This window comes from Antechinus flavipes, chromosome 1, assembly GCF_016432865.1.
Source record: "Antechinus flavipes isolate AdamAnt ecotype Samford, QLD, Australia chromosome 1, AdamAnt_v2, whole genome shotgun sequence".
Taxonomy (NCBI): Eukaryota; Metazoa; Chordata; class Mammalia; order Dasyuromorphia; family Dasyuridae; genus Antechinus; species Antechinus flavipes.
This window is the reverse complement of record NC_067398.1, coordinates 656,871,547-656,882,981: the sequence shown is the minus strand read 5'-3', so window position 1 is coordinate 656,882,981 and position 11,435 is coordinate 656,871,547. Positions and strand designations below refer to the sequence as shown.

At 42.8% G+C, this 11,435-nt stretch overlaps 2 protein-coding genes across 2 annotated transcripts in view; one reads left to right on the top strand and one right to left on the bottom strand.

The window, feature by feature from the left end:
- Positions 1–929: 929 nt before the first annotated feature.
- Positions 930–7,552, top strand: NDUFB7 (NADH:ubiquinone oxidoreductase subunit B7). The gene is made up of 3 exons (XM_051971724.1): positions 930–1,128; positions 5,750–5,918; positions 7,382–7,552. Exons 1-3 carry the CDS (start codon positions 1,017–1,019, stop codon positions 7,467–7,469), a joined length of 369 nt encoding a protein of 122 aa, XP_051827684.1. The 5' UTR covers positions 930–1,016; the 3' UTR covers positions 7,470–7,552.
- Positions 7,553–8,123: 571 nt separating this feature from the next.
- TECR (trans-2,3-enoyl-CoA reductase) overlaps positions 8,124–11,435 on the bottom strand; it is a 32,656-nt gene continuing 29,344 nt past the window's right edge. The window contains exons 8-13 of the mRNA XM_051971723.1: positions 9,851–9,923; positions 9,703–9,746; positions 9,502–9,559; positions 9,204–9,292; positions 8,805–8,850; positions 8,124–8,525 (exon numbers count right to left, since the gene is read on the bottom strand). Of these exons, the coding sequence (XP_051827683.1) occupies positions 8,398–8,525; positions 8,805–8,850; positions 9,204–9,292; positions 9,502–9,559; positions 9,703–9,746; positions 9,851–9,923 (438 nt within the window). The 3' untranslated portion in view covers positions 8,124–8,397. The remainder of the gene's footprint in view (positions 8,526–8,804; positions 8,851–9,203; positions 9,293–9,501; positions 9,560–9,702; positions 9,747–9,850; positions 9,924–11,435) is intronic.

The following is an 11,435-nucleotide window of genomic DNA, read 5'->3' as shown; positions in this document are numbered from 1 at the left end:
TTCAAATGTGGTCTCAGACACTTAACACTTCCTAGCTGTGTGACTCTGGGCAAGTCACTTAATCCCAACTGCCTCAGCAAAAAAAAAAAAAAAGTCTTCTGTGCATACATTTTCGCCCCGCCCCTGCCCCGCCCCCAATCCCACAGAGACAGCCCATTTACTAGCACATCCCAGTTTTGAGCAGTAGAACGCACAGGGAATGAATCTGTAACCCGATTGGATGTTATTAAAAATGACTGCTCTAAGGTTTGCAAAATGCTTTACATCTCACCAGAGTTTCACAAAACCGCTAATCATAGCCATCATTTTGTCTCTCTGATAGAATGTAAGGTCCAAGAGCAGGAGTCGCGCGCGTACACACACTCACACACTCTGCTTTTGAATGCTGGATGATTCTTTAATTACTTATTTACATACTGGGCAGTTCCCAGCGGGATCCAAGCTGATGGAGAGCAGGGGTTGATGCAGTGTTGTCTGTCCGGAGCAGCTCGCACAGAGGATGGGCTTAAGAAATGTGTGTTTAGGGACAGCTAGGTGGCGCAGTGGAGAGAGCACCAGCCTTGAATTCAGGAGACACCATTTCCTAGCTGTGTGACCCTGGGCAAGTCACTTAAAAAAATGAGGAAAGGCAAGACTAGAGTCAGGCCTTCTGTCTCTCTTAATCTCCTACTCTCCACCCCTACTCCCCTCCCCTCCGCCACTACGAGGAAGATGTTTACTTGCTTCCTCACTCTATAGTTAACTATCCTTGCTTGTGCTTGTGCTTGAGCTTGCGCTAAAGCCTGTCCTCATCCCTGCTTTTCTCTCGAGATTCTCAACTGCAGCCTTCCAGAGGTCCCGCAAGAGGGCGCAAGCGGAAAGCACTCTATCGTCGGCAGCGAACAAGGACAGACTGTCCCGGAAGTGGTAGCTCTCCGGAGCCAAGAGCTTCCGGGGTGGGAGGGAAGGCTGAGGTGACCCCAGGAGCCGAAACTGAGGCTGAGGCTGAGGCCGAGGCCTCAGAGACGGCAGCAGCAATGGGTGCGCACCTGGCTCGGAGGCACTTTTTGGACTCGGAGGTGGAGCCCGACCCGTTGCAGATGCCCACTTTTCCCCCGGATTATGGCTTCCATGGACGCAAGGAGCGAGGTGAGGGCATCGGCTTGGGGCTAGGAAAAATTAGGGGGACGAAGATCTGAGGGAGAAAAAAAGCCTCCCGGCGTCCAGTGCGTAAACGCCGGCGGAGAAAGGGTCTGGGACCCCCTGAGGAAGTCTGGTGCAGCTGGGAGCTGATGAAGGGAAGGAGGTGCCTGAAAGCCGCGGGTAATCCCGGCTCTAAGGCTTCTACTTTTGTGACCTTGGGCAAATCGCTCTCCTGCTTTAGTTTAACAGTCACCTTCGCCTGTAAAATGAGAGGCGGGGACTCACTCGCCCCCAAGGTCTGGGATCCATCCGTGCACAGCTCTGAGTGTTAACAAGCATGCTAACTTCCACCCGTAGCTTCCAACTCGGGAAGTCTCCATCTTCCCTCCGATGGCCGTCTATTGAAGGCTTATTATGCACCGGGCACTGTGGGGAAGGGAATGGAATAAGCTCTTACATGGCACATAGCTAACAAAGCTGTGTGCCGGGCTTTGTGGGAAAGGAGGAACGAAGTAAGCATTTATATGACACCTACAGTGTGCCAGGCACCGTGGGGAAGGAGGACGGAGTAAGCATTTATATGACACCTCCTGTGTGCTAGACACTGGGGAAGGGAAACAGTAAGTATTTATGTAGCACCTGTTATGTACCATGCGCTGTGGGGGAAGGGGGATGGAGTAAACATTTATATAGCACCTACTATGTGCCAGGTACTATGCTCGCAAAGCACTTTTTACAATGATCTCATTTGCCTGTTATGACAACTCTGAGAGGTAAGTGCTATTATTGGCTACAGCTGAAGGAGGTTTATGTGACATGCCCAGAATCATAGAGCTAATAATTAGAATAGTTGACAGCTAAAATGTCCTATGTGGATAAACCTTCTCTTTTCCGGACTAAACATCCTCTGTCCCTTCAACTAGTCTGAATAGCTTTACATGGTCTGTTCCACTTTCCAGTTTCTGTGTTTCCTAAAACTTGCCCAGAATAGTTTTGATAATTCATATGTAGATGGTGCTTTATATAAATTATCTCATTTGATCCTCACAGAGACCTTGTGGAAAGGTGAAAGATCATTGGTTTTTCTTGTTCTTATTTCAGATGAAGAAACTTAGATTTATAGGGATTAAATGGAGGGTTAGAGATAGTATTCAAATCCAGCAAAACTAAACACAATATCCCAGAAGTGGTTTAAAAAGACCCAGTGAGGGACACTAATGCATTGTTGGTGGAGTTGTGAACGAATCCAACCATTCTGGAGAGCAATCTGGAATTATGCCCAAAAAATTATCAAATTGTGCACACCCTTTGATCCAGCAGTGTTTCTATTGGGCTTATATCCCAAAGAAATACTAAAGAAGGGAAAGGGACCTGTATGTGCCAAAATGGTTGTGGCAGCCCTATTTGTAGTGGCTAGAAACTGGAAAATGAATGGATGCCCATCAATTGGAGAATGGCTGGGTAAATTGTGGTATATGAATGTTATGGAATATTATTGTTCTGTAAGAAATGACCAGCAGGATGAATACAGAGAGGCTTGGAGAGACCTACATGAACTGATGCTAAGTGAAATGAGCAGAACCAGGAGATCATTATATACTTCGACAACGATATTGTATGAGGACATATTTTGATGGAAGTGGATTTCTTTGACAAAGAGACCTAACTAAGTTTCAATTGATAAATGACGGACAAAAGCAGCTACACCCAAAGAACGAACACTGGGAAACGAATGTGAACTATCTGCATTTTTGTTTTTCTTCCCGGGTTATTTATACCTTCTGAATCCAATTCTCCCTATGCAACAAGAGAACTGTTCGGTTCTGCAAACATATATTGTATCTAGGATATACTGCAACATATCCAACATATAAAGGACTGCTTGCCATCTAGGGGAGGGGGTGGAGGGAGGGGGAAAAAAATCGGAAAAGAAAAGAGTGCAAGGAATAATGTTGTCAATATAAAGTAATCATTAAATAAAAAATAAAAAGACCCAGTGATCCAGGCAAAGATAGTCCAGTGGGTCCATTACTCTTATTGCAACATAAAGGGGTTTTTGGGTTTGTTTTGGTTTTTTGCTTTCCATATTAATTTTCTCCCTATCTAGCCAATTCTCTCCAGACTTATATTTTTTAAGTTGAGTGGTCTTGAATCTAGATATAAAGTTTTTGTATTTAGCTTTATTAAATTCTATTTTATTACATATAGCCTAACCTGATAGAGATTTTTTGGAAGTCAGCTGTTATCCAGCTTGTTAACTATCTCCCCTAGTTTTGTGTCATCCACATAGTTTTGAAGAGTATACTTCTATCCAAATTATTGATAGAAACTTTTAACAAGAATAGAGGCCCTTTATATCGATCCCCTTAATACAATTCCAAGACCACCAGAGTATCTGGTGTCACATACCTAATTTTTATCTTTCACAAGGATGGTATCAGAGATGTTGTCAGCTCAAACCTGAGTAGATTTCCTTGAAAGCTTTCCCTTGAGATGAGATTATTTTTCATTCTTTACCCCTTTTTATATGTTCCAGAATTTTCCCACCACCCTAAGTTTTTTATACTTTTATTCTTTTTGGAAAATTATATTTGCACTTAAGTCCTGTAGCGTTTCTCTTGTCCTCCAAGGACTTCTAAAGTTGACCAACAGCAGTTCAGAAATTTAACTGGTAGTTTTGTGTATCCTGGGATGTAGAATGATGCTCCATTATCATGAAGTCTTTGAAGGCAGCTAATCAATAGTCCTTTTAACTATTTTGGGTTTGTTCTGGGTGTAAAAGATCAATTGTTATCAGTCCCACCCACCACAACTCATGAACCTTCTTTAATATTTCTCTCCACTAAGGTAACTTTTTTTTTAACACGTTTTCAGCTTTTAATTTAATATGGACATTTTTGTGAGTTCAAATACATGAATTTCCTTTTTTTTTTATTATAGTTTTTTATTTACAAGATATATGCATTGATAATTTGTCAGCATTGACAATTGCAAGACCTTTTGTTCCAACTTTTCCCCTCCTTCCCCCAGATGGCAGGTTGACCAATACATGTTAAATATGTTGAAGTATAAGTTAAATACAATATATGTATACATGTCCAAAAAGTTATTTTGCTGTACAAAAAGAATTGGACTTTGAAATAGTGTACAATTAGCCTGTGAAGGAAATCAAAAGTGCAGGTGGACAAAAATAGAGGGATTGGGAATTCTGTGTAGTGGTTCAGTCATCTCCCAGAGTTCTTTCTCTTGGTGTAGCTGGTTCAGTTCATTACTGCTTTATTGGAATTATTTGGTTCATCTCATTGTTGAAGAGGACCACGTCCATCAGAATTGATCATCATATTGTATTGTTGTTGAAGTATATAATGATCTCCTGGTCCTGCCTATTTCACTCAGCATCAGTTCATCTAAGTCTCTCCAGGCCTTTCTGAAATCATCCTGCTGGTCATTTCTTATAGAATAATAATATTCCATAATATTCATATACCTCAATTTATTCAACCATTCTCCAATTGATGAGCATCCTCTCAATTTCCAGTTTCTGGCTACTACAAACAAGACTGCCACAAACATTTTTTCACGTGTGGGTCCCTTTCCCTCCTCTAAGATCTCTTTGGGATATAAGCCCAGTAGTAGCACTGCTGGATCAAAGGGTATGCACAGTTTGAGAACTTTTTGAGCATAGTTCAAATTGTTCTCCAGAATGGCTGGATGTATTCACAATTCCACCAACAATGTATTAGTGTCCCACTTTTCCCACTTCCCCGCCAACATTCCACATTATCTTTCCCTGTCTAACCAATCTGACAGATGTGTAGTGGTATCTCAGAGTTGTCTTAATTTGCATTTCTCTGATTAATGATGACTTGGAGCATCTTTTCATATGGCTAGAAATAGTTTAAATTTGTTCATCTGAGAATTGTCTGTTCATATCCTTTGACCATTTATCAATTGGAGAATGGCTTGATTTCTTATAGAGTCAGTTCTCTATATATTTTGGAAATGAGGCCTTTATCAGAACCTTTGACTGTAAAACCTGTTTTCCCAGTTTATTGCTTCTAAGGTAATTTTTTGAAAGTCCTCTTTTGCTCTGCTATCCATTACCAGTTTCAGTGTATTTTGAGTTTTACCTCTACTGACACTGTTCTAAGAGTATTATATCATTTTGTTTATTCATCTATCCCATCCTTGGTTCTATCTTATTTATCTTTTATTTTAAAAAAAAATTTTTTTTTTGATCCATTGTGGTCTCTTTAAATAGCTCCTACTTTGTTCTTCCTCAGATCTCCTTTAAAATGTTTACCCAACATCTGAAGAATATCTAGCTTTTTCTGCCTTATGATTCTGTGGCAATCACTTCCCCCCGTCTCCATCATTTCTACTTCTACAGTTGGTTCTTACTTGTTGCTCAGAATTAGGTATAAAACAGTTCTCCTTGCCACTTTTTTTTTGCAAGGAGACAGATTCCTATTTGCTCTCTTGAGTGAGGGAGATCAATGGTATATGAGCAGCATTGTCAGGGAAGTTCCTTGAAGGAAATGGAGGAAGAGGGCCTTGGGTAAGGAATTGAGAGAATGGGGCAAGACTCCAAGCTAAAGCCTTTGTCCTGGTTCTCTCATGGGTACAGTGATGGTGGCCACACAGCAGGAAATGAATGATGCACAGCTACTGCTGAAACAGCGGGATTACTGCGCACACCATCTCATCCGACTACTCAAGTGTAAGCGGGACAGTTTTCCAAATTTCCTGGCCTGCGGCCATGAGAAGCACATCTGGGACCTCTGCGAGCATCAAGAGTAAGCATCATCACTGTTGTACCGCAAGCCCACCACCTTCATCTCCTATTTGTCCCTTCTTGGGCCAACTTAGTCTCTCTACTCCCCAACCCCACCCCTACGCACTGTCCATACTGGAAACAAAGGTCCAGGTTATATTCCCGTATCACCAAATACCATGAGTAAGGCCTCATTCCATCTTTCCCACCATACACTAAGCAAAGACAGCTCTTGTCCCTCCTTCCCACTTCCTTTCCCCCACCCTCAAACCCTGAACACCAGGAAAAAATCCATAGCTACCTGCCCTACTCCCTACCCTACCTCCTATCCCCCGTGAGAAATAATATAAGGAAGAGGAGAAATCACTGAAATCAACTTGACAAGCACAGAGGAAATAGTAGATGAAGCTTGAGAAAGGGAAGTGGAGGCTAGATTGTGAAGGACCCCTCACTATCAGCCTTATAGATTTGAATCTGATCTTTAGACTAATGAGAGCGATTCCTGCCCAGAGGAGTGATGTGATCATAACTGTGATTTAGGAAGGTGGCTGAAGGTGTATGTTGGAGAGGCACTGGAGTTGGGGAGACTGGTTATAATGGAAATTTTTTTCAATAGCTCAGGTGAGGGATGAGGCCCTGTTGAAAATTAATGTATACAAATAATTCTAAAAATAACCAATACTTCAAGTCCCAAGATGGGACCATTATCAGAAATCTGCTAATTTAAAGTTGGAAGATGAGGAATTCACCTTTGTCCATATTAAGTTTCGACTTTGGCAGAATCCTAGAAATGTCCAGGAGATAATTGGAAATTCAAGTCCCAAACATGAAGTTAAGGCTGGACGTTAAGAGACTGAGAAAGCTTTGGGAATGGTAGACTCATCATTTTCCATTTCTAGTAGATCTAGCCTTAAAAAGGTGACATGCTTGATACTCTCTCCCCAGCACATAGAACCTGTGCTCAGGGATGGGTAGGAAGACACTGCCTAACCAAGGAAATCCTAGAACAGCTTTTGGGAGCCCAGGCTATGCCAAACTTAGGTGAGGTTAGATCCAATAGAAAGGAAAGGGTGGCTCCTTGGAAATGAGAGCGATCTGCTTTGGATTGGCACCCTTGAGCCTTGGTCTTAAAACTCCTAAGGAATTGTAAACTAGAGTCAGTGAACCAACCTAAAAAGTAGGTACTAAAAAGTTGTTCCTTCTGCCCTTAACAGCCTTTTCTTGTTTCAAAAATTAGTATTTCAAGAATACTAATTGATTGGTTTCTGAATTACTCCACATACCCCAGAGTGGCTGTCTTATGAGGGAGAGCCGCTGCTGCTGTTTGACAGACCTCAAAGGGGAGGGATCATCCTTTCCTGCTTCCCAAGATGGTGGTGTGGGGTGTGGAGGCATAACATGTCAGCAGGGAACATTGGCAGTTTATGAGCCTGAAGGTGAAGCACCCTTGATAACAAGTCTGACCCATTCCCATCTGTCTCCTAGCTATGTGGGCCGCATGAAAGAGTTTGAGCGGGAACGGCGTTTGCTGGCACGACAGAAGCGGCAGGCGAAGAGCAAATCTTCAGAGTGAAAATAACCACGATTATACTAAGACCCCAGCTCTGTCCCCATAATCATGTACCAGCTGGATAAATAAATACTGTTTTGAACTTCCAGGCCCCTTCAAAGGCCTGTATTTGCCATCACAAGCACTACCTATCTGTATACTGGGGCCTCAGGGTCTTCTTTGACTAGCTCCCAACTCTCTTACTCCCCTCTCCCCATTTTGGCTCCCTCTGGTGCTTGAGGCATTTTGGGAAGAGCAGAGATACCCAGGTAGGGTACGCATGACACCCCTGAAGTCTGCACTCTACCTAATGACTGTCTTGAATTTTACAAGATTTCTCTGCTTTCAATTATACCGTGATTGGAGGAGCCTTCCAGCCAGCACCCATGTTTACCCATTTGTGTCTCTTAACTTCCTCAAGCTGGGTAGGCATCCTAATATTTATTTTTTTTGCTACACAAGGGAAACGCCTCCAGTGAGCTGGATGAGGCTTCTGTGTAATTTGTATAAACATAGACTGCAGTCACACAAGATCAGGTGTCTGTAAGTACCCTCAACAGTTAAGCTATTAAAAGTGTATTTCCAGGTTTGGGATTATGCTTGCCTCAGCACTAAGGCTATAGGTTCCTATCCAGTCTCTTCCACAGTGGCTTCCAGCAAAGAATCACTCAGAGCTCCTGGAATTAGAATGTGTTTTATTCCTGTAGCCAGAAAACAAGACCCTCTAAGAACATTATCCCTCCTGCAGAGCCCATGTTATGTTCGAGTCAGGAAAAGCGGGGAGGACCAAGCCCTCTGCCCAGGCAACAGCTAAACTGGCTCCCAGGGTCAGGGGAGGGGTTAGGAAGAGAGGGTGGGAGTCCTGGGCCCCTCTCTCACCCTGGGCACAGAAGCAGGGGCCAAGAAGCTGCCCAATAATCACAAAGGGAAGAGGTCACTCCAGGGAGGTGGGTTAGAGAAGGAAGGGGATGATGGGAGAGCGGAGTGGGGGATAATCGCGGAACTCTTTCAGGTAGCTTCGATGCTTCCCTTTGGCCCAGATGGTCATTTGGATGAAGCCCACGAGGGAGAAGAGAGCCACTGTTGAGGAGAGAATGAGAGGCAAAAGTAAATAGGATATTATTTTGAATTTTGTAAGAGGGAGGCTTTTGGTTCTGCCTATCTGGTCCAGCCCCTTCATTTCACAGATGAGAAAATAGGGCACCAATAACACAAAGGCAGTAAGAGTTCTTGAAGCCCAGATCCCCTGACTCCTCAATCTAGTGGTTGCTACCTTGCTGGAGTAAAGAATTCCTTTGCTTCCCAGTTCTAGCCTAAGTTTATTAAAGGGGTTAAAAAAAAAAATAAAATAAGTCTCACCTGGGAGGCACTGGGTCATGATGGCAAACCCAATCCAGGACCCCACCTATGAAAGAAAAAAGGATACAGTTAAGACCTGGTATCCTTGCCCAACACATGATCCTTATAGACCCACCCACTCTAAAGTAACTAGAGACTTATGATCTAGGTGAGAAAATAACCTGGAGCTCTTGGTTTCTAGTGCAGGCCAGAAAGTCTTGGCCTGATTAAGGCCACAGGAAAGAAGGGGAATAGATACTGTTTGTTCTTGACTTAGTGACCTAAGTGTCTCACTCCTGCGACCTCTGAGATGCCCCATTCTACAATCCAGAGAGATAACCTAAGGCTGGCAGAAGAGAATCCTGAGTCTTAACAAACCACAGAGAGCAAATACAGAAATTGAAGGGGAGAGGATTATACCTCATATGTGTAATTGGGACATGACACCAGCAGGAAAAGCCACGTAAAGGGGTTCTTGGTTGGATAAGGTATCTTCCGGGTCTTGGAACCTGTAAGAGAGTATAGACATAATATCAGCCCTAGATGTAAAACTTGAAGGGGCCCTTAGAGATCATTTAGCCCAGCTCCATTTAGTTTACAGATGTGGGAGAGGGGCTCACAAAGGTTATGTGATTTATCTAAACTCATTCACATCCCCAGCAAATAGAACCTGGTGCACTTAGCAAGCACCTACTGTATGCAGACAACCAGCACTCACCTGCTGGGCGCAGATTCCTCAGAGCGATGTGAATGGAGAAGTTACCAAGCTGGCAGAGCTGGGAGAGGGCAATAATTAGACAAGATTCTGGCCTCCAAAATACCCCTTCCCGATGAATTCCATATACCCCCCCCACTGCATCCCCACCAAACACACACACACTCTCTCCATATCACTTGCTATACCCAAGAGCTCCCTTACCACAAAAATGCCAAGTGCTAGTTTCACCTGCTGACCACCATATGCTTGAGAGGGAGGAAACAATAGAAGAAAAAGGGTGAATGTCAGCTGAAAGGGCCAGCAGATTCCCAAGAGTTCCCCGGGATAGAGCAGAAACTGGGCCACTCACTTGGGGGAGTGTAGAGAGGGTGGTTGATATAATAGGCCATCCAGGCAGCAAAGCCCCAGTAGTAGGTACAGTTCTGAAAAAAGGAAGAGAAACAACTGGGTAAGAGCATTTGGAACTTCAATTTTATAAATCTCAATTCATCTATAAAATAGGAATGATAATTGTACTATCTCATGTCATTGTGGAAAAAACTATAAAGCTTTAGAGAAGTAAAAGAAAGAAGTAAAGGACACAATTAAGTGTCAGAATTAATGATTGTCTCCATTGTCAACCAGACCTCAAGAGCCACTTGGCTGTTTCCAAGAATCCCTGTCCCCACTCTGCTGCACAATGTGCTCATCCACCTTGTAGAAAGATGCCCCCAGCACCCTTAGAAGCAGCCCCTTCTCAAACTCTCAGGACACTGACACCAAGTTCTAAGAAGCTCCTTTGAAGCTTCCCCTCATTACTCTTGATTTTCCCTGTAAGGCTCAACAGAAACCAGTCTGATTTTTCTGCATGAAAACCCTTCCAATACTAGAAGACATTTAGCTTATACCTAAGTCTTCTCTTCACTCTTACTAGCCCCCATCCCTTGAAACTCATTTTTATATTCTAGGCCCATAGACATGTTAGTTGCATAACATTGTATATGAGAGGTGACCCAGTGAATGGATAAATGAGACTATCACCTCATTTTTGAAAGTTATGTTTCTGTTAATGCAATCCTAGATTATAATAGCTTTTGGCAACCATACTAGCTCACCAGGGTTATTAGCCAGGTGACATAGCAGATAGAACAAGGAGCAAGGAAGATTCATCTTCCCATTTAAATCTGGCCTCACTTACTACTAGCTGTATGACCCTAGGGCAAGTCCTTTAACCCAGTTTGCCTGTTTCCTCATCTTGTCAAATTAACTGGAGAAGGAAATAGCAAACCATTCTAGTATCTGCTATTAAAAAAAAAAAAAAACAAATGGGGTCACAAGTCATCAAACATGGATAAAACAACAGCAACAATGACCAACAAATTATTGACTCATGTTGAGCTTAGAATCCTCTAAATTCCTTGCTTTATTTCTATAGGTTCTCACCCACATCTTATGCTTGTAAAATTAACCACAACATCCTGCTTTTTTCTCCCCCCCCCACCATACCCCCCAAAAAAAAGAAAGAAAAGAGAAAAGAAATAATGCTCACTATTGGTGCAGTTTTTAAGTACACTTTCCTCACAATACCTCTGTAAGATAGATAGCTTCTAGTATTATAAACATTTTATAGATAAAGAACTAGAGGCTGTGACTTCCTACAACAAATACATATCAGAGCCAGGATTAAAACTATACTTCTCCTGATTCAACTACTTTATTTTGCATTAATGCAGCCCCTCTAATAAATCCCAAACTGGCCTCCGTCTAGGGAAGTGAATACAAGAGTGAAAAGAAAAGGAAGCAGGCAAGCTGACTGATGGCCTCATCTCCAACTAAAAGATATAAGGAGTCAGCAAAGCAATCCTGTCGTGAGTCTGAGGAGAGATAAGGGCAAGTTTCCCCTAAGGAGTTCTGACAAGGTCTACAATAAAGTTTCAGCTTTTAATGAACATGAT

What these genes read in the sequence shown, in the direction of transcription:
- NDUFB7 (XM_051971724.1), top strand. Translation starts at nt 1,017, where the DNA reads ATGGGTGCGCACCTGGCTCGGAGGCACTTTTTGGACTCGGAGGTGGAG. An exon ending in CCATGGACGCAAGGAGCGAG is followed by an intron (nt 1,129 to 5,749) that starts GTGAGGGCATCG and finishes TCATGGGTACAG; the next exon opens with TGATGGTGGCCACACAGCAG. An exon ending in GACCTCTGCGAGCATCAAGA is followed by an intron (nt 5,919 to 7,381) that starts GTAAGCATCATC and finishes TCTGTCTCCTAG; the next exon opens with CTATGTGGGCCGCATGAAAG.